At 44.7% G+C, this 21,391-nt stretch overlaps 1 protein-coding gene across 14 annotated transcripts in view; it reads left to right on the top strand.

The window, feature by feature from the left end:
* The first annotated feature begins 2,277 nt into the window (after positions 1-2,277).
* LIMCH1 (LIM and calponin homology domains 1) overlaps positions 2,278-21,391 on the top strand; it is a 341,748-nt gene continuing 322,634 nt past the window's right edge. For 8 of the 14 annotated variants that reach the window (XM_021938405.2, XM_021938404.2, XM_009206746.3 and 5 more), the window contains exon 1: positions 2,279-2,425. In XM_021938405.2, coding sequence (XP_021794097.1) covers positions 2,330-2,425 — 96 coding nt within the window. In that variant the 5' untranslated portion in view covers positions 2,279-2,329. Of the gene's footprint in view, positions 2,426-21,391 lie in introns of all 14 variants that reach the window. The other 6 variants (XM_009206726.4, XM_017958654.3, XM_017958660.3 and 3 more) reach the window with 4 other exon arrangements.

Genomic DNA, 21,391 nt, shown 5'->3' with positions numbered 1-21,391 from the left:
GAACTATTTGCTTTGCCATGTTTCTTTATGGAAACAAGGTCATCTTCTGCCCACATGTCTTTAGCCCTTTCCCATGCTTGCCTTCTTTATCTTTTCTTTGTATACTTTTCCCTCCCTCTGTTTTGGACGGCAGGGTGGAGGTAAGGATCAGTGGTCTATACTCAGCAACTGTTTGTTTGTCAGGTCCAGCTTTGGTCTGTTTACATTCAGTCCCCTTGTTCGTGCCTTTCACAATGATTCTGCTGGATGACTATATCCACCTCATTTTAGATGAGGAAACTGAGGCACACCCTGTAAGTGGCAGAGTCTGGACAGGACTCTGTCTAGTTTGGTGTGCAGTTAGGAGCAGACCTGGCGCCAGGCTGTCTGGGCTTGAATCCAACCCTCCCCGTCCACCAGCTCTGTCCCCTGGTTTCCTCCTAGGAATGATAATAGTCCTATCTTACAGGGCTGGAATAAGGATTGAGTTAGTCAATTATTTGTAATGCACTTATAACAGTGCCTGGCATAGCATAAGTGCCACATAAGTGTTTTCAAAGTAAATAAACTAAAGCCTGTCTGACTCCAAAGCTGGTAATGGTGGAATTTTAGGCCTGCTTTTTGTTCCATTCCCCTATTATAGCAGCAGAATTGGACAAAGATTAAACTCGAATTCTGGATGGGGAACAGAGATTTAGCGGCTGAGGCACCCAGGTGACCTCCGGCCACCGTCAGAAATCTCCTGTCAGCAGCCATTCTGAAGAGGGGAATCCATTTGCTTGAGGTCCCAGCGCCGGGCTCACATAGGTCAGAGCTCCCTGGTGGCCTACCAGGGGATACCCAGGCAACAATCTAAAAGGTAGTGTGTGCCCCTCACCCGCAGTCGGGACCTGGCCTGCCTCTCCCAAGCTATCATTCCCGCCTGGTGCTCTCCTCACCAGCTCCAGTCTTGCTAGCCTGCTGCTGGCTCATCCATCTGGAATTCTTCCCCCAGACTGTTACACAGTTAAATCTCCCTCACTCCTGTCACCTCTTCAGGACATTTCCTTACAGACACCTTCCTTGATCATCACTTGGGCTCTAGTGCAAAACAGAAGGCGTGCTCAAGTGGGAGTGGCCGACGAGAGTTTAAAGGAAGGGTTAGAAAGAAGTGAGCCGGGTCGGGAGACCATAATGGGATGGGGAAGCCTTTACCATACCTAGGCCTGGGAGGTTTAGTGGGACAAAAGGAGACGGGGAACCTTCTGGAAACCCCCTACCCACCTGCAGGAAGGGACGAGATAAATAAATGCACGTCTCTCCTTAGCTCACTGACCATCTGCCTCCCTCCCATTAGTGGAACCGTGACTCACAGGTCAGCCTCCCAGCCAAAAGGGGGGAAGGCTATAGGAAATTACCCCGCGCTTTTTCTTCCCAAGTCATTATCTTCTCCTCTTCTATCTTAACAACACCCGCCACAATTATCTTCTTTTGATTTACATGTCTATTGTCTGTCCCGGCCCTCAATTCCTTCTACAATGTAAATACCTCGAAGGCAAGGTAGGGTGTCTATGTTATGTGTGTGTGTGTGTTTCCGTCTCTGCGTCCCCAGCGCCTGGCCCAGTGCCTGACGCATAGTAGGTACACAGTGACTGTTGGTTGACTGCATCGACAGACTAGGACACAGATAGCTTCCCTGGAGAAGGAAAAGCTCATCGGGGTCGTTTTTCTTTTTCTTTTTACAAAAAGATCAGGTGGCTGTGTACTTCCCGGCGCCGGGCCAGGGGCTGCCCCGCCTTGCCCCAACCTCTGCGGCCAGGAGGGACTGCAGGTGCTGCGCGGCCCGCTCGTCCTCCCGCTCCGGTGCCGCAGCGCCGGCTCCCCCGGGTCCGGGTGCGCCCCGCTGGGCGCGCGTCTCCCATAAGAGGCCAGACCCGTCCGCCCGCCCCTCGGCAGCCGGCCGGGCGCAGGGACGTGCGGGGCGGCCAGTGGAGTCCCTCTACCAGGCCGGTGTGAGCGGGAGGGAGACACGCAGTGCTCACTCCGGGTTATTTTTAGTCGGTAGCTGTGCCCCACCTCCCCGGGGGCGGAGCGGCCCGCCAAGGTGGGGAGGAGAAGAAGCTCCTGGCGTCTCCGCGCTCGCTCCCGCGGGGCACTCGCGGCGCGTTGGAGCCCGGGCGGCTCTGGGAACAGCTGCCGCGGCGTCCTCTAGCAGCTCGCGGCTCTCCCGGGACCTGCGCCGGCCGGGGGCGGGGAGAGGCGGGGAGGGGAGGCCGGCGGGCGGGAAGGGGCGGGGAGCGCGCTCCTGCGGCGGCGGCGGCGGCGGCGGCCGTCCTCATCCCGGCGCTCGAGCGGACGCGGGGCTGCGCAAATGGCTTGTCCCGCTCTCGGTCTGGAAGCTCTTCAGCCCCTGCAGCCCGAGCCGCCCCCCGAGCCCGCCTTCTCCGAGGCGCAGAAGTGGATCGAGGTAGGTGCGGGTGGCTGGCGGGCGGCCTTGCACTGGCGCCCTGAGCCACGGACCCGCGCACGCTCGGACCGCAGGTCCAGCCTCGCCTTCCCCCAACCCCCCCGCTTTCTTTTGCCGGCTGCTCCAGGTCACCCCTTGGGCCTCGGCGAGCCGCGAAACCCTAGCGCTTTGGCACTGGAATCCCGGGCCAGGGTGGGCGTGAAAGGGGACACTGCAGTCTAGCTGCGCGTGAGGGCAGGAAGGGATCCCCTGCGCCTCCATCCTTCCTGCCCGCTGGCCTCGCAAATCTCAGCTCGCGCCGCTTCCAGGCGCTGCCAAGGGAAGCGCAGTGCTAGCAAAGCGTTGCAAAGGCGCAGGAAGCGCGAGTCCCCAGAGACTTCACCGGTGCTCGCATTTCGGGGTATCTTGCTTCTGGTCCCACATTTCGCCCCTTGCCCTCCTACCCGCACCTTTCCGGAGCGGAGTTGGCGGTGTCTCCACGGAGGCGCATACCCACCGGAGCCTCTTGCTGTATTCCTGGCACCGGGTCAGGTGTGAGGCTGGCACAGTGCGCAGGGCCGGGGTAGCCTGCAAGACCCCCCTGCGAGCACGCATCCGCATAGACGCTGCCCAGCCTTTGGCGACATCCGCCCCTCTCCATCCCAGGGTCGGCAGGGTCGGTTCCGAAGTACGGGGTACCCGGTCTGGTTGGCATATTTCACTTCTTAAATGACTCGTTGGCAGGCCAGAGAAATCACTGGAGCTCTCGGCTCAGTCCAGGAAGCGCTCGCTGGGTGATCCTGATTCACGATATCTATCAGTAGATGCAGCTTGGTAGCCCCGAGCTCCCGAAATGACCTGTCTGCGGGGTTCAGGACGCTTGAAGGGCATGAAGGGGAAAGGTGACCCCCCTATGATTAGTGCAAGGAGCCTTTGCTTCGATGGGTGGCCTTTCTGGAGGCTTAGTGGAAGGTATGAATTTGGCCTTGTTTCCCTCAGTGACAAGCAGACCTCTTTGCCTGGTAGTTCAGAGGAGGAAGTGTACCGCTAAATCATGACCCAGCAGTGTTGAAGCTTCCAGAATTCCGCCTGTCACTTAGTGACTCCCTACTCCGTTCAGCATCGTGGTTCTCAAGAAGCTGCTAGAGTAACAGAGCTCCAAGTACAGATTTAAACCTGCTGAGCTTCCTGCAGAAACCACCCTCACTTAATGTTGCTCTCCTGCTCCAGCCAGAGAGCTGTACCCTACAGGGTTAACCTGCTTCCCGCAAGCAAGAGTGCTACTTAAGAGTTTAGAAACATCTATTTGAAAATAGGGCTCAAGAAACAAAACAATGAACATGAGGGTTGTCTTGCTGAAAGCCCCAGGCATGTCTCATAATTTCATAGCTCACCATCAGATGAGAAAAAGACCTTGGCTTTTTTATTTTTGATATGTGGCTGGAACGGTTTGGCGTGTGACAGGTGCCTCTCTCTGTGTTGCATATTTAGGCTCCCAGGATACACAGGAAACATTTGTAGTTACTGGCTTGGTGCAGAGTTGGATAACTATTTTTCAGGTTCTTGAACTTTAAAATTCTCAGGAGAGATTTCGAGTGTGGGTAGGGGTAAGGGGAGGATCTAGAAGGAGAACAGTCTTACTATTCTTGAAGGCAAGTGATTTATTCTCAATTTCCTTAACTGTGAGTATCGTTGACATATTCTCTTTTAAAAAAATGTATTGTGGTATAAGTTACACACGTAAAGGTGCACACATCTGAAGTTTACACCTCCATGAATTCTGACATATGTATATTACTATAGCCCCCACCTAAATCAAGATACAAAATATCTCCTTTGGCCCAGATTACAGTTTGCTTTTAAGAGGTAGTATATTTCAGGCTATTATGCAGTGCAGAGTATTAGCTCTAATATCACGTTTAAGAAAAGGAAGAAGGGATTCCTTAAGAAAGTAGAGCCTCATTAAGCCCTATAGACAGTTTGGCATTGTTCTTGATGCTTTACCATTCATACCAATTTAAGAATGTTAAAACCGTAATGGGGCATGCGTGGCTTTAGGACCAGGCATCCCAGGAGAGCTGCGTGTGCATTATTGAAGCGGCCTATCTCCTTTCAATTGTTGGGTTCAGTTTCAGGGAAAGGAGAGCTTCCCCCTCCCAGGCTATATAAAAAGGTAATTGCTCCAGGGGAAAGATAGAGACCTCCCCCTTCCTTCCCGGAGGTTCTTCTTGAAATGTAAATGCCGTGTCTGCAAACCAGGGGAACCCAGGAGTTGTAACAGATGGTTTTGCATGCAGTTGCCTTGTGAACAAAGATTCCTCAGCTAATATAGCAATAATGTAGTACTTAGGGCCAGCGAATTCCCGGGGTGGGGGAGGGGGGATTGTTATCTCGAGACAGTTGCAGCTCCTCTAGGGGCCCCATTGTCTCTGGCAACATCTTCATTGGTAGGGCTTCGTTTTTACTTTTATTCAGTTGGTGATTAAATTTCCCATAGTTTTTTTTTTTTTTTTTCTTTCTTCTTTTTGAGTAGTCGGGAATTTCACCCTTTCATAAAAATGTTCCTTTGGGTGGAGCAAGTTAATAAACAAACTTTGCTGCTTGTCTCGCCTCGGTTCTCGGTCTTCCTTGAGTCATGGATTGGCAAGAAAACATTCATTCTTAATAAAGGCTCAGGGAACCAGCTCCAGGACGTAACTTGTTAGTGAGGAATTTCTCGGCCTGCAGCCTTGGCTATTTGAGGACCATGTTACTGGGCAGGAAATGTGGCCTGGGAACCATTCCCCCACCTCAGCCCCCCTCCCCTCACTCCTTCCTTAGCTGGCAAAGGTGAAAGCTCTAATGGAGCTCTAGATTGTCACAGACCATGTGGGGACAGCCCCGTAACACTCCTAGTGACTTTTTATAGCTGTAGGAACAGGCTGCACATCTTACTGTGTGTTTGGGAAGACTCCTAGAGGAGACAGCAAACTTGAAGTAGTAACTCTGGCTAGCAGCAGGCAGGGGAGTGACTAACTTCTTTCCATACTACTTTTCTAGAAGGCCTTAGTAACAACAAAATAACTAAGAGTTATTATTGAGAGCATCCGTAAAACAGGATACTAATAACAGCTCCTATTTCATAGGAGTGCTGTCAGGATTAGATCAATTAATATATTTAAAATGCTTCAAACAGTGCCCAGTACATAGGAAGTGCTGTGTAAGTATGGTTAGTAGTAGTATTACCATTATTATTACCACTGCTATTACTTTTACTACTACTATTATCATTATGCTCATTATTACTACTATTGCTATTGCTATTGTTTTTTCCGTTGTTAATAACAACTAAGGTTGATTTTGAAAGAAATGATTCAGAATACCAAATTTCCAGGGTAGAAAATATGATTTAATTGCCTACTGATTTCATCCTGTTATCTCACTCAACATGTTAACTCTGGATACCTGGAGTAGAAGTTAACTAGATGCTACATGTCACTCTAATTTGCACTAAAAGTGACTTGGGGATCAGAGAAAAACCTTTAATATCTACTCATAAAATGATCTTGGTAGTCCATCAAAGCTTAGAAAATTATTCCTCAATATTATGCTGAATATGTAAGTTTAATGTGTAATCTTTGTTACCAAACTCCTAGCAGAATGTTCAATGCCTCTCCTCTTGTAGATGATCTAATATTAAATCATTATACAAATAATGGGTCCAAATGTTCATCTAAATGCAGCAGAGTTTTATTCACTGAAGTTGTGTCAACTGCTAGGAATAAGAGTAATTCTTCCATTGATTTGCTTTCCCTCTTCCTCCCTTCTTTTATTCTTTCCTTCTTTTTTTCTGGTGGTATTTATTGAGTTACAAGAGTTTATTGGTAGGTTAGATGACTCTGATTTTCCTGATTCCCCGCTTCTCTTGGCCTCACCACCCACAACAATATTTATCTGTTCTAATCTGTGGTTCTTCTTTTCAATGCCAAACACTTTCTGAAGAAACAGATGTCCTTCAGCTTGGTTTCGGTTATGATTTGGAACAGGTTCCCAGGCCTTTAGGGAGGGACTGGAAATTTCAACCCAACTCAGCCTTATTTCTCAACTTGAGAAGTTCCTGGACTCCTTTACCTTCAATCAGAGTGTGCCCATGGGGTTTGGTGATGAATACAATCTTATTTGTGACCTAATCCATACTTCACAAGAGTGAGAGCTAGTGCTGGAAGGGATCAGTTTCTCATTTTGGTTCATTCCCTGCTGCCCACATAGAATTGTTTTCTTATTCAGCTGGGACCTAATTCTGAAGATTAAAAACACTGAGGGTATCATAGCTCTCCAAGACTGAAAGATGCTTGTGTTGTTTGGCAATAGGGAAAATTTATGAATAGCTTTTGAGATAATTTAGCATTTAATAGCCCGTAACATATGACATTTGTGATGTAATACCATAAGTTATACATGTAGTCATTCTAATTCTCCACCTCTGTAGGGACTAGACTCTTAACATCTTTTTCTCCCAACAGGTAGTTAACTTTGCAGATGGTCCTCCAGCTCTGCATAAATTGCCAAGGAAGAGGAAGAAAAAACTTTTCTGGCGGATCGAGGAAGGAGTAGTGGTCTGAATAGATATGTAAATGAGAGCAGGCGGCATCTTTCTCACAATGACATTTAAATAGTCTAGCTTGTTTGTATACAAGAGCAGCTATGACACAATGCTGTCACATGGTAGGAAAACAGTGAGGTCCCACAGATTTGGGGAAAGGGGACGCGGAATGGGAGGTGGAGCTGGCACTTCTTGCCCCGGCATCTCCCTGGAAACCAGTTGCATCAGGCGAGCTCCGAAGGGCAGACTGAGCACTGGCTACCAAGAAAGGGAAGGCTGAGCATGTGTTCCCAGCCACTGGGTCTCTTGGCCTCCTGCTCTCTGCCGACGGATGACAATAGAGCCATGATGTAGACAGTTGGCCTTGATTCTGTGGGTGGCAGTCAGTGCTAGGTGGGACTGGGAAGCTCTAGGAGTACTAGAAATTGGCCTGGCAGCTTCTCTTTTCGCTTTAGACCATTCTGAAGCTTAAAAGCATCGTAGTTGGGGGATAACATGATGATAAAAATTATGGCAATGATGCTGATGTTGCTGATGATAAAAGGTACTATTTATTGAGTGCTTATTATGTGCCTGCTAAAGTCTATGTACAGTTGGCCCACCAAGTGGTGCAAAATACATTTTGTATTTTGGCCTTGATTTTCATGGTTCAGGACAGAATCAGTTAACACTGGTTGATTTGTGACCAAACTGTTCTCGCTGGAATTAGATTTTCCTTTTAAGCCCAGTTCACTGTTCTGAGATTTTAAAAAAGGCACAGTACAATTTTGTAATAGAACACCTCATATATTCCTTAGGATGTGTGTGTGTTTACATTTGAGGCAGAAGAAAGGTATCAGATATGATCTTTTCTGAAGGAAGGGTAGGGTGGAAAAAAGGATGACTTCAGTGCTATTAAATGACGAAAGGAAGGAATAATAGAACTTTGGTTTTAAGTGATTGAGAAATATAAAAATAGCCTAAACTAGAGGGCTAAAGATAATATAGGGGAAAAATAGTTCTTAAAAAAATGATAGAATAATTTGAAAGACTTCTGCCTGGACATGAGATGTTACATTTCAAGGAGGAATGATGCAATGGAATTCAGTTCTACTGTGATAAAATTCCATGTTTGCAATATTGAAAACAACACTTCTGAAGAGACGACCTCATACATCTAACCCTGATAGGATGTGTATTAGTTTGTTTACACACTGCTATAAAGATACGACCTGAGACTGGGTAATTTATAAAGAAAGGAGGTTTAATTGACTTACAGTTCCATGTGGCTGGGGAGGCCTCAAGAAACTTATGATTGTCATGGAAGGCAAAGGGGAAGCAAGACAGGTCTTATATGGTGGCAGGAGAGGGACAGCAAGTGAAGACGGAACTGCCAAACGCTTTTAAAACCATTAACTTTCATGAGAACTCACTCACCATCATGAGAACAGCATGGGGGAAACTGCCACCATGATCCAATTGCCTCCCCCCTGACATGGGGGGATTACAACTTGAGACGAGATTTGGGTAGGGACACAGAGCCAAACCTTATCAGGATGGCTAGTGTATCTCAGGGAATTACCTTTGGCATCAGGAAAAGGACAGATGATGTAGTCATATAAGATGCACCTAAGAAATAACTTGGCTGACACCTTTTCCCACTGTCAGCAAAACTGTGCTCTATGCTGAGACCTTAAGAATAAAATATTGGTTAGGGTGGGAAAGCGCCATGTTTCTGCTGCCCTGCATTTTGCCTGTGAGAGTTACTCTTGTGTGGCTATTGGAGGCTGCAGCTTGGCCTCCTGGTCAGTGTAAGTTAGGGACTGCCCCACCCATTCATCCCTAGATAGCCCATTAGGAGGCCATGGAGGAATACACCTGCACTTGCTTTTAAAATCAAGGTCAGCTGGGTGCGGTGGCTCCCGCTGAGGTTGAGGTGGGCAGATCACCAGGTCAGGAGATCGAGACCATTCTGGCTAACACAGTAAAACCCTGTCTCTACTAAAAAAAAAAAAAAAAAAAAAAAAAAAAAAAAAAAAAAAAAAAAAAAAGAAAAATCAGCTGGGCTTGGTGGTGGGCACCTGTAGTCCCAGCTACTCGAGAGGCTGAGGCAGGAGAATGGCGTGAACCTGGGAGGCTGAGCTTGTAGTGAGCCGAGATTATGCCAGTGCACTCCAGCCTGGGCGACAGTGCAGGACTCCATCTCAAAAAAAAAAAAAAAAAGTCAAGGTCAAGAACAGAAGGACTTGTGGCTTTTTCATTTTCATGACCGAACAGTGTTAAAAAAAATTCCTCAGTCTTATTTTTTTTTACCAAGTGTGTTCACCGAATGGGTCTGCAACAAGTGAGGAACTGAAATTATATTTATTGCGATCAGTACATCACTATCCTTTTCTCCCCTCAGAAGTGTTTAAAAAATATTTTGAACAATTATTTTAATTGAATATCTTACTACAATTGAAATTGAATGAAAGCTACAATAAGCTCAGTCAAATTGTTAAAATATGAAAATAATTATTTGGGAGGCTTGGCTATCACTCATTTGTAAGTTTGCTTCAGTATAAACAGCGACAAAAATAAGCATTAATATTTTAATGTGTGAAAGTGTGGTTTCAAAAATTATTTCCTGAAAAGTGTTTACTGAGCTCCAACAATGTGCAGCATAGTACTAGGCATAGTGTTAGTTAATGAACAAAATAAATATAGTTCCTGCCCTCATGAAATATACAATGTGGCGGGCGGTGGGGGAGGGACAGAGAGATTAAACAATACATATATAATTACAATTTGAAATACATACGATGAAGACAAAGAATGGGGCAGGGGGGCTTAAGAGAAAAGTACTCTTTAAAAAGACAAGGATTCTTAGTGAAAGTAAGATTTAAGCTAAGACCACTGAATAATCCTAAGCAGGAGAATTTGATTGATGATGATTTATTGAGAAAAGGGGTTGCGTTGGATGCAAAGCATACTTTTATTATTATTGTGTATTGAAACAAGGTAGGGTAGAAGCACTCTTAAATTTCTCTAGGTCTGTTAAAGGTAGATGTGTGTTGGTGGTGGGGCAGGGGGTGAAGGTACCTGCCTTGGAAGTTCTTGAATATTCCTTGCAGGCCACTCAGAGTTTGCATGTAGATCCACTGTCCATTTTACATCTGAGGCACAGATAAGAACTCTTCTAAGAAAAATACAGAGAGGACTTTGGGATTTGTGTTTGAGCCTAGACTCTGGATTAAAATTCTTGGACAAAACAGAGGCTGTAGAGGCTGTACTCCACTCTTAGTAGGAAGGGGCTGTGGGAAATCTGCTTGCTTTTCAGGGAGGGAAGGTAGCCATTTTGTGTGAGACTTTGGGTGGTGACCCACAGATGTTTTCTCATTTGGGAACTTTCCCCAGATTCTTCCAAATAAGGGGGCTTTATAAACTAATAAAGCCAGGTGCCCTTTGGGAGCCTCATAAATTGTAAATCCTGGAGGTCTCTGACTGAGATTCCTTTCAACACTTGAACCCACCATTCTTAGACCCCCTCCCCCATCTTCCCAGTCTAACATGGCTGCTGGAGAGTCGTGATCATATCACCTTTCCAGGAAGCTGGATGCAGGCAAGGCAAGTGAAGAGTGCATCCTTCCCATGTAAGGTGCCTTCCGGGAAATCCTTTCTGACATACCGGCTACTATTTTATTGCCCAGAACTTCAGGAACATGGCCCTTTCTGGGTGTAGGAGAGACTCTGGAGAAGGGTCTTTTACCCCAGGCAGGAGTAATGCTCAGATAATATTCTTGAGTTCTATTCTTCAGGAAAAAGGGGAGAATGGCTATTGGGATAGCCACACCGTGGAATGCCCCTTCTCCACTTCTCCAGGGACAAATCCTTTCAAGACAGAGCTTAAACACGACTGCCTCTGCAGCACGGTCCCTGATTCCTCTAAGCTCATTAATCCTTCCCTTCTCTGTGCACACCTGAGCCTCAGTTTTTGCCTTTTTTAGAAAAGTTGCCATATTTTATTATCACGAATGTGCGTGTGCGTGTGTGTGTGTGTGTGTGTGTAGGGGGGATTTGCCTCCTTTGGTGAACCCCAGAACCCTGTGGCCAAGACTGGGTCTTAGTCATCACCCCGTTCCCTCCTTGTTTCAGCCAGGCTGTACCTCGCTAGGGCCCCACAGCCACATTTCCCCACTGCCTGAGCGCTTTCTCAGTGAGTCTGTGCCCAGCTACAGTTGCCTGATTGGCACTTGGACTCGGCTGTGGCAGAGAAAATAGACTCTCTTGCTGCCCTGACAGGAAGCAAAGTGTGTGCATGTGTGTGTGTGTGTGTGTGTGTGTGTGTGTTTGAGTGATTAAAAAAAGCAGTTTACCCAATAGTTGCCTGGAGACAGTCAGCGATTGGACACTCAGAGGGTGATTTCTCTGTTGGTCCTTGGGTGAAGATATTCTTTAGGGTGCTAAGCCTCCCTTCAAGTTGGACTGGCTCCTTGAACTTGGAGTTCCTGGCTGCAGGGCTGGAGAGCAGACATCTCTTTTCTTTAAGTAAACATGCCCCCAGCATTTGGCCCTGGGACTCTCACCTTCTCTTTCTTTCCCTAAGTCAAAGCAAACCTCTTTTTCACCTGTTATAGAAGTGTAGCTAATTCCCACTTCTTAGGATTAGGGAAAGATAGAGCACTTCCAGTGATAGTGAATCTAAAAAGAAATGGAAGAATTTTTATTATAGTGGTCACCTGTATGAGTTCTTATTAGGCAGGTATTTTTAAAGGAAAATAACCCAAAATGACTGACTAGTAGCTGGTATCAGTAAACGACCATGGCTGTGACTGTTAATTGTCATGACCCAGTGGGAGCACTGAGAAATAGCATCCCCTCCTCCTTTACATGGAAAAAGAAAAAAGTTGCCTGTGGAGCTGAATGTTGTCATCAGCCAACAGATGAGGTTGCCACCTGTTCCCTAAGGGACCATGCAAGATGTCATAAATAGGAGGGGCCAGTGGCCAGTAGAAGCCTGATTCATTATGCTGTTAGAGTTGACAGAGTGTGATAATAGTGATAAAAATGGCTAGTTCAGTGCCAAATAAAAATAACAGCAAACACACTTCTGGAACACTTACCACATACAAGTGGTAGTCTAGGTGCTTTCTTGAGTTCATGAGGTGGTACATTATATATAGAACAAACACCCAGCACAAAATGGGAGCACGGAAATGGTAACTGATATGCTTGGAGCCACACAGATCATCAGTGGCAGAGCTGGGATTTGAACCCAGGCAAACTGGTTCCAGAGCTTGGACTGGTGACGGCCGTGTCCCGCTGCCTTATCCTTAACAACTGCTCAGTATATATTTACTCATTGGAAAAAGTACCTTTGCGGACCCGTTAGAAGTAAAAGTGATTTGGGTCCCAAAAAGTATTTGGGACCCGTTAGAAGTAAAAGCGAAACTTCTAAAAAGAATCACGATCCCAAGTAACTACCTAACCAAGCAGGTGACCTGCCTCTCTCCCTCTCTCTCTCCATTCCCTTAATGGTTCAAGATGCTGTTTATTGAGCATCTTCTATATACATAGCACCGTTAGTTGTGAGGAAACAATTTCTTCTGTATGGCTCCCAAGCACACTTTCTGAAACTGGAGCCCTTTCAATGTTTTTTAAAAGATAAATGTCAGGAGGGTGGTTAGGACTATGATGAAAAATCATTACAGGGGCCCAATGAACCATCGTCAGGGGGTGGAACCATTTTTATTCCCTTTCACTTCACATCCCCTCCCCCAACCTTTTTGTCCTTGATTGGGACCTGACGCCCCCACTGGATTCAAATAGTCCTCGATGCTGAGATCCAGACTGGAATGATTATAAACAAGGGGAAGGAAAATGTGGATTTAGGGCGTCTCCCTGCCAGGCACTGTTAGGTTCTTTGCATATAGTATTCTGTTTAGTCTTTGTGTAACACAGATATCTGCTGCCCCCTGTCCCAGTTTGAGGTTCTCTACTGTGCCTGTTTCAATAAATTTCACTCATGTTAAGACTGGCAGGCCTGATCCCACGTAGCTCCTGAGTCCCCACATGGTACCCACATGATAGTCCTTTTTTTTTTTTTTTGAGACGGAGTCTTGCTCTGTCACCCAGGCTGGAGTGCAGTGGCATAATCTCGGCTCACTGCAAGCTCCGCCTCCCGGGTTCACCCCATTCTCCTGGCTCAGCCTCCCGAGTAGCTGGGACTACAGGCGCCCGCCACCGCGCCCGGCTAATTTTTTTTTGTATTTTTAGTAGAGACGGGGTTTCACCATGGTCTCGATCTCCTGACCTTGTGATCCGCCCGCCTCGGCCTCCCAAAGTGCTGGGATTACAGGTGTGAGCCACCACGCCCGGAGATAGTCCTTCTTTTGGCCTCATCTGGCACCTCCCAACAGCAGCTCCACTCTTAGACCTCTCGCGTGGCACAGGTTCTGGTGTTCTGAACAAATACAGTTGGCTATTTTATAATGTGGGTTTCTGTAATGAGGATTATTACATATGCGATTGGGAAATAGGAGAAGCATGCTTGGAAAGGTGCAAGTTGCGATGGTTCGTGTGAGATTTTTATGAGCACTTGCGTATTTTGTACCACCAAATAGCAGTAGTTGAAAACAAAATAGGATAGTAGAAGTGAACACAACCAGCCAGGAGGTGAACACCCCTCTTCTTGCTCTAGACTCCATTTAGCTTTGTGTTGATTGAAAGGTCTGGTTTTCCCAGATCTTTCTGCATTTTCCTCTTATCTCCATAACACAGCAGCGTCGGTCTTTCCTCACACCCTTCCACCATGCACTCTGGCCCCTGCCTTTTTGTGAAATCCTCCGTTCTGTAATAGGAAATAGAAAACATCTTTTTATCTGTGCTGGTAATTTTTAGTGTTCTTGTTTTTGTTAGGGCTCTGGTTGCAAAGTTGAATGGGGTTTGGGCCTTTTACATGAACTCTGTATTTTCCATAAGCCCTGTTATTTTTAGTGTGTGATTTTGTAGGATACAAGGTTTTTGGCTGTCTGTCTTAGTTTGGGACATTATTCATACATTTACAGGAATATGGATACTGTTTTATGGTAGAAATACTTAGATATTAATATTTTGTGCAGATAGTATCTCTCACACACTCACCTACACAGATGCATAAAACAATACCTTAAAGATTCCCAGTGCTGGAGCCTGGGATCTTGGGTCATATGGAAAACTTTTTCTTTAGAAATTTCACATTTCCTTTCTGCTGTCAGAAGACCTTGGACAACATTTCCAGGAGAAGCTTCTCTTGCCTTTGGAGGAGGTAGTTGAATATTGTCCGTGTGTGTGTTTTTCTGATCCATTTTTCTTTGGGATTTTGTGCCTGGGTACTACATAAAGCAGCACTCTTTTCACCCAGGGAACCTACAGGAGTTACTTATTGTGAGTGAGAAACTCAAGTGAGTTGGAAATGAGGAAACTGAGACTTGAGGGTTGGCGATTTTACTGCAGGTCAGTGACTTCTTGGCTGCAATTATTCCTGTTCTCTGGAGCCCTGTCTACACTAGTATATGAGTATTGGCAATTTGTCTCAGTTTGGGACATCATTCATTCATTCATCATATAGTTATTGAGCATGTCCCAGGGACTCAGTAGTATGAGAGACAAATGTGGGATTTCTATTCCATCTGGAAGGACGTATGCTGAGCACAGAATCACGCGTGTGATGCATGTTCAGAAAGGGAAGAGCAAGTTGGTCTGGAACACGAAGAGGACTGGGATCTCCTTTGGTCTAAGGGGCAACAGGACAGCCTCTCTGAGGAAGTGCTATGTAAGCCGAGACCCCAAGGATGAGCAGGGGTTGGCCAGCAAAAATGAGCAAGAAATCACGTTCTAGGCCGACACTTAAGGCTGTGTGGAGACTCTAATGGAAGAGCTGAAGGAGACCAGTGAGGGAGGAGCTTTGGGAGTCGGTACAAGGGAGGTGCAGGATGAAGCTGGAGTGTCCTGCAGGAAAGCTGCATGGTCCTGGCACCGAAGACAGGAATCCTCTGTGCTGCTTGGCCCAGCCTGGGCCATGGCTGGCCTTGTCTGGGAGGACAGCAGTTGGATTTTCTCCAAACTCTCTCAAATTACTATAGTTCCTGACAAAAGAATAGAAACATAGCTAACATTTATGAGAGCTTATGGCCTGGCAAACTCTGTCCTAAGCACCTAACTTTTCAACCATCCTATGAGCTAGCTACAAACTCTATTACTACCATCAAATGTAGAAATGAGTGAATGGCTAAGGGTTATACAGTCATTAGGTGGTAGAGCTGATCTTCAAACTCATGCAGTCTGGCTGCTTTACCTATACTCCTAACCACCATGCTATGGGGTATGATATGGTTTGGATTTATGTCCCTGCTCAAATCCATGTTGAATTGTAATCCTCAATGTTGGAGGAGGCACCTGGTGGGAGGTGATTGGATCATGGGGGCAAATTTCCCACTTGCTGTTCTTGTGATAGTGAGGGCGCTCTCATGAGATCTGGTTGTTTAAAAGTATGTAGCACCCTCCCCTGCTCTCTCTTCCTCCTGCTCCTACCATGCAGGACATGCCTGCTTCCCCTTCTGCCATGATTGTAAGTTTCCTGTGTCTCCCCAGCCATGCTTCCTGTAGAGCCTGCAGAACTGTAAGCCAATTAAATCTTTTTTCGTTATAAATTACCCAGCCTCAGGTAGTTTTATATAGCAATGTGAGAATGGACTAATACAGGGTGCAAATTCTGGCTGTTGACCAAGGGTGTCCGTGAGGGATATTGATGAGGGGGAACAGCAGTAAAGAGCTGGGGGCAGGAGGGTAGAGGTAGGGGATGCCTAAGGATGCTGGAGGCCAGTGTTGGCTTTAGACATGTTTTCTATATTTTAAAAGAAACTCCAAAAATAAGTCCTCTCACCTTGACAGTTGTTGCCACCTGGGAAGGACAGTGATTGTGTACAAAGAGGGCTCCAGGCGTCTCCCAAACTTCACATTCTAATGTGTAGGGACTCTGGTTCCCAAGCAGCCTGATGAACCCTGGTATTGCTCTGACATGATAGGCCACTAATTTTTAACTGCCATCAAGAGTTGTAAGTAGTATAATATATTTAAAAATGTATTTCTTATTTGATTTTAAACTCTGTGTGTGTGTTTAATAATTTTTTCATTCTATTTTTGTTTTGTTTTAGTTAGCATTCTTATGGTTGCAAGCAACAGAAATCCAACCAAAACTGGCTCCAAAAAATAGACAGTTGATTGCTCATTGACGGTCTGGAGGTAGATCCCTACTTCAGACAAAGGCTGACTCAGCAGCTCAATGATATCAGTAAGGACCTGGATTTTCTCTGTCTTTCCACCGTGCTGTGCACTGTGTGGCTTTATGCTCTGGCTTTACATGGCGCCTCCACACCTGCCCTACCCCACTTCAGAAGGTCCAGGCTTTTCCACTGAGGGCTGGCTGGGAAAGAGTGACTCCAGTCCTCAAGTTCTCTTTACACCCTGGGCAGAGAAAGAGAAAGAGAACACATTCCTCATTCACGATCACCAGGGGAATAGATGAGTTGATTAGCCTAAGCCAATCAGACTTCACCTGGTCCATCCCTATCAAAGATGCTGGCTGCTACCCAACAGAGAAGCAGTGAATTCCCTAGAGGAAAATCTGGGTGCTTTTAGTAGAAGAATGGGTAAAGTGGATGCCAAAGAGGCTACCACCAATTGTTACTAACATTTTATTAAAAATTTGGTAATATACATGAACACACACAGGTGATAAGGGAAGGAAGGAAATAATTAAAATGAACTATTCAGAACAGTGACTACTTCTTGGAGGGGAGTATAAGATTATAAGCTGGGAGTGGTTAAAAAGAGGCATTAATAGATTGTTTTATTCATATTTTTACAAGACTAGAACAGTGCTATTTTTAGAGATATCGCTGAATGTCAAGTGCCAAACCCACACCTAATTGGTTCTGTTAGGTGTAAAAATGCAATTGAACAAACTGGATTGATTTTTGAACTGTTGATTAAAAAATAAAAATGTTCATTCTGGGTACTTCAACTCTCTTTTCTTCTCAATATATATGAACCTTTACACTGAATTATTGTAGCTTTAAAAAGATGTTAGAAATGACAGTATCCAATACCAGTATCTGATTTGTTTTTTCCCATTTAATTTCATATTTCTCAGGTAAAGATATATATTTTTTGGAGCCTGAAGCCTAGAAATAGCAAAACCATGCAGTTGCTGTTCATCGGACACTCTGGGTCCGGGGGTGTGCAGCTCTGTGCCTGAGCAGTCCCCAGGCATGTGGGGCCTTTCTAAAAGTGGATACAGCGGCTGTTGCCCACTGATCCTCTGTGCTGAGTGACCCAGATTGGCACAGCGCAGCTGGGTTCTACCAGGGCGAGTACGGGAAAGAGGAGTAAAAATAAAAACTGGTTGGATGGCTTAGGTGGAGTCAGGATACTTGAAAGCTCACAGGTTACTTTGCTGATTCTTGGGCAGATTTTTCCTTTTTTCTTTTTTGAGGGGATAGTGATGATTCCAATAACAGTTTTCTATGTTTCTTGGATTTGGCAAAATAGTTTCATACAGAACAGCAAAATGAAGTGAGGGGTGCTTTTTCTATATGTAGAAAATATGTTTTTTTTTGAGATGAGAACGTTTTGCCCTTGACATGAGTTTCTTATTTACTCTATTCAACATTCAAGTCTTTAATAAACTTTTCCCCAATGGTATCTCTTTTATGGAGTTACTTTCTGAATGAAGACATTTCTGTCTTTTTTTGTTAATAGAATGAAATGTACTTGCCATTATAGTTTCTATATAGTTTTCTATGTTATCTAAGAAAAATGAGTAACAGTATTTAGGTATGGTGTCAAGGTATCCACCCAGAGTAGTCGTTCAGTCTCTGCCACTGTTTGGCATTTTGACATTTGTGTTTTTAAAGTATGGATTTGCTAATTTTTGAAGCTTTGGTCCGTACTATTAGAAATTTTGAGGTTTTATTTTTGGTGTTTGACCAAGAGATTTTTTTTTTAATGCAAAAGCAGATTTTATGTAATGTTTTCCTCAGTTATGGATAGCTTTGATAAACTACATGAAATTTTTTCCCTCCTGAATGCTTTGTGGCTTTTAATGTAATCATCTCTCTGTGATCTGTAGGCCAATAATTAAATCTCCAAATGGCCTTTGCGTTGCAATAGCAACTGAAAAGAATATTAAATATTTATACTTAAAATATATGGGACATGTGGATATAACTTCTTTTAAAGATAAAATATCCTTAAAATACCCTAGTGGTAGGAATATCCTAGTTAAGACACTTTTCTGGGAAAAAGAATTTTCTGGAGTGTTTACATCATGACACTAATTTGGAATAAGAGTTCTTCTAAGAAATTTCTTATGTTTTCATTCATTAAGTTATTTACAAAATCTATTAAGAGACTGCTAATAGCTATGGGTTTCCTTTTGGGGTGATGGAAATGTTCTGGAATTAGATAGTGGTGATAGTTGCCCATATGTAGTACTTAGTGAAAAACTAAAAAATGTTTAATTATAAAAGGGTGAATTTGATGGTATCTGAGTTATATCTTAACAAAAAATCTGCTAAGAGTTCTTAATGTTTTAAGCATGATTTTGAGCTCCCAAGATACGTAAAAAGCACATGAAATTAAGACTTCCAGATGTGTGTACAATAATGCAGCATAACAAACCACCCCCAAACCCAGTGGCAGATAGCAATGGTATATTTTATTTTTCTTGCTTATGGGTTGAAGGGGGGTCAGCTTGAGCAGCTCTGCTTCAAGTTGTGGGTTGGCTGTACTTGGCTCAAGGCTGTGGGTTACGTTCAAGTCTGTTTCATGTGTCTCCTTTCTTCTTGGACCAGAGGCTACCTGGGAGATGCTCTCTTTATGGCAAATGAATGACAGGTGCACCAGAACCCAGCCAAAACCATGCAACAAATGGATTTAAAGTCTCCACTTGCATCACATCTACTCACATTCCACTGCAAAAGCAAGTGATGTGGCCAAGCCCACAGTCAGTGGGGCAGGGAAAGGCATTCCACTCACAGTGGGAGGGGAGGGGAGTGGATATTTTTCCAGCAATACACTCATCTACCACAAAGTCTGTTCAGGGTTCCTTGGTGCTGCAAAGGAAGATGTGAACATTCTCCCTCGGTACTGGAATGTTTGAGAGATGGGCATTGGGTTCCTTGGTGTCTTGGTTTGTTTTCTGTTGCTATAACTAAATACCACAGGCTGGGTAATGTACAAAGAAAATAAACTTATTTCTTACAATTCTGGAGACTAGGAAGTCCAAGGTCAAGGGGCTGCATATAGTGAGGGGCGTTCTTGCTAGTGGAGACTGCAGAATCCCGAGGTGGTGCGGGGCATCACATGGCAAGAAGGGCTCACTAGAGACGGCCAAACTGGTTTTGGTAAGAGACCTACTCTCGTGATAACTAACCCACTCCCTTGGTAACCCATTAATCCAGTAATTCATGAATGAATTAATCCAATCATGAGGGCCGAATGCTCGTGACCAAATCACCTCCCAAAGGTTCTATTTTTCACACTGCTGCACTGGGGACCAAGTTTTCAACACGTGAATTCTGGGGTACACACTTAAGTCATAGCACTTGGGTTGAGTCTTGAAAAATTAGCAAGCATTGTCAGTTGCATGGGACAGTAAGGGTGAGGAGAGGTGACAGCAACGGCTAGACCTTGAAGGTAGCATGAGCAGAGGCATGGAGGTGTGTGGTAGCAGAGTGCACTTGGGAAGCAGCAGAGCTGGGACATAGCATTTGGAGAGTGCTGCTGGAAGAAGACACACTGGGTCACATCAGCAGAGGCCTTGTGTGCCATGCCTGAGGGTTTGGTGCTGGAATTAAATGGGCTGGGCTCAGAGTCAGCCTGAATCACAAACTTGGCTCTGCCATTTACTAATGCTGTGACTGTGGGGGAAGTTATTTGGCCCCTCTGTGCTTTACCTCTTAATCTGTGAAATGGTGAGGGTATTTTTAGCTACCTTGTGAATTGTGATTAGGATTAAATAAATTAATATACTCAGTGCTTGATATAAAGTCAAGTGCTCAATAAGTTTTAGCTGCTGTTAGTATTTTTTAATGGAGTTTAGATTTTATTTGTAAGCAGTGGGGTATGACTTAAAAGTAAGAAAGGGATATGATTATATTTTGGCAAGATGACGGTGGTGGTAGTGTAGGAGATGATTACGATGGCCAGCATGGAAGCAGGGAGGCCATAGGGTTGTTGCAATAATAGAGGTAAGAGATGATGATGGCAACATCAATGGGAATGAATGTGAGAGATGTTAAAGGCGTAGAAATGTTGAGATTTAGTGACTGAGTGGATATGTGAGGCGAGAGAAACAGAGAAATCCAGGGAAAGGAGGAACAAAAGATTGTAGTAGGATTTGTTCTGTATTTAAGGATGGGAGAGACTTGGACATATTAGAAGGCCTTGACGAAGGGGTAGAGAGGAAGCCATTGATTATATAACAATGAGAAGGAATGATGGATAAAACAAGTTCCTGAGACATTCAGAGAGGGAGTTGAGAGTAGATGTACATAGTAGAAGGGACACTTTAGATACTTGTCAAGAAAACTGTTAAAAGTTTTTTGATGCTGATTTAGTTATTGGTGCATAATAAGTTATCTCAAAACACAGTAGTTTAAACCAACAAATATTTATTGTTTTATAGTTTCTATGAGTCAGAAATTTGGGAATGATTAGTTAGCTGGTTCTGGCTCAGGTTTTTCTTGAGGTCGCAAACAAGATATTGGCTAGGGCAGGTGTCGTCTGAAGGCTTGACTGAAGCTGGAAGATGTGCTTCTAAGATGGCTTCCTCATGTACCTGTATGCAGGAGGCCTCAGTACTTTGCTGGCTGTTGGCAGGAGGTAGTAGTTCCTGTCATCTAGGCCTCCCTGTAAGGCTGCTTGTATGTCCTTATAACATGGCAGCTGATTTCCCCTAGAGTGAATGATTCAGGAGAGCGAAAAGGAGGGCATGGTAGGACCTGGCTTCAGACTTCACATGTCACCATATCTACCAACTTATCTGCCACTGTATCGGCCACCATAGCTTCCTAAGAAGTTAGTCACTAAGTACAGCCCACACCCAAGAGGAGAGGAATTAGGCTCCACCTTTTGAAAGGAGGAGTATCAAAGAATTTGTGGACATATTTTAAAACCATCATAAGTGGCTACGCAGTTAATATGTAATTTTAACTGTAACTGGTCATTTATCATGTTTCAAATATAAAGGATTCAATATTAGATATTCTGATACTAAGTCATTTGTCTAGTCCAGTCTATTTAGATAAATGGTGAGGGTAAGATAGTCTATCTAGATATATTGTCCAAAATAGGTCTAGTATTTTATTTATTTATTTTTATTTTTATTTTTTTGAGACAGTTTC

The sequence above is a fragment of the Papio anubis genome, chromosome 3, assembly GCF_008728515.1.
Source record: "Papio anubis isolate 15944 chromosome 3, Panubis1.0, whole genome shotgun sequence".
Taxonomy (NCBI): Eukaryota; Metazoa; Chordata; class Mammalia; order Primates; family Cercopithecidae; genus Papio; species Papio anubis.
Note: the sequence above shows the minus strand (reverse complement) of the source record. Positions and strands in the feature narration are given on the sequence as shown.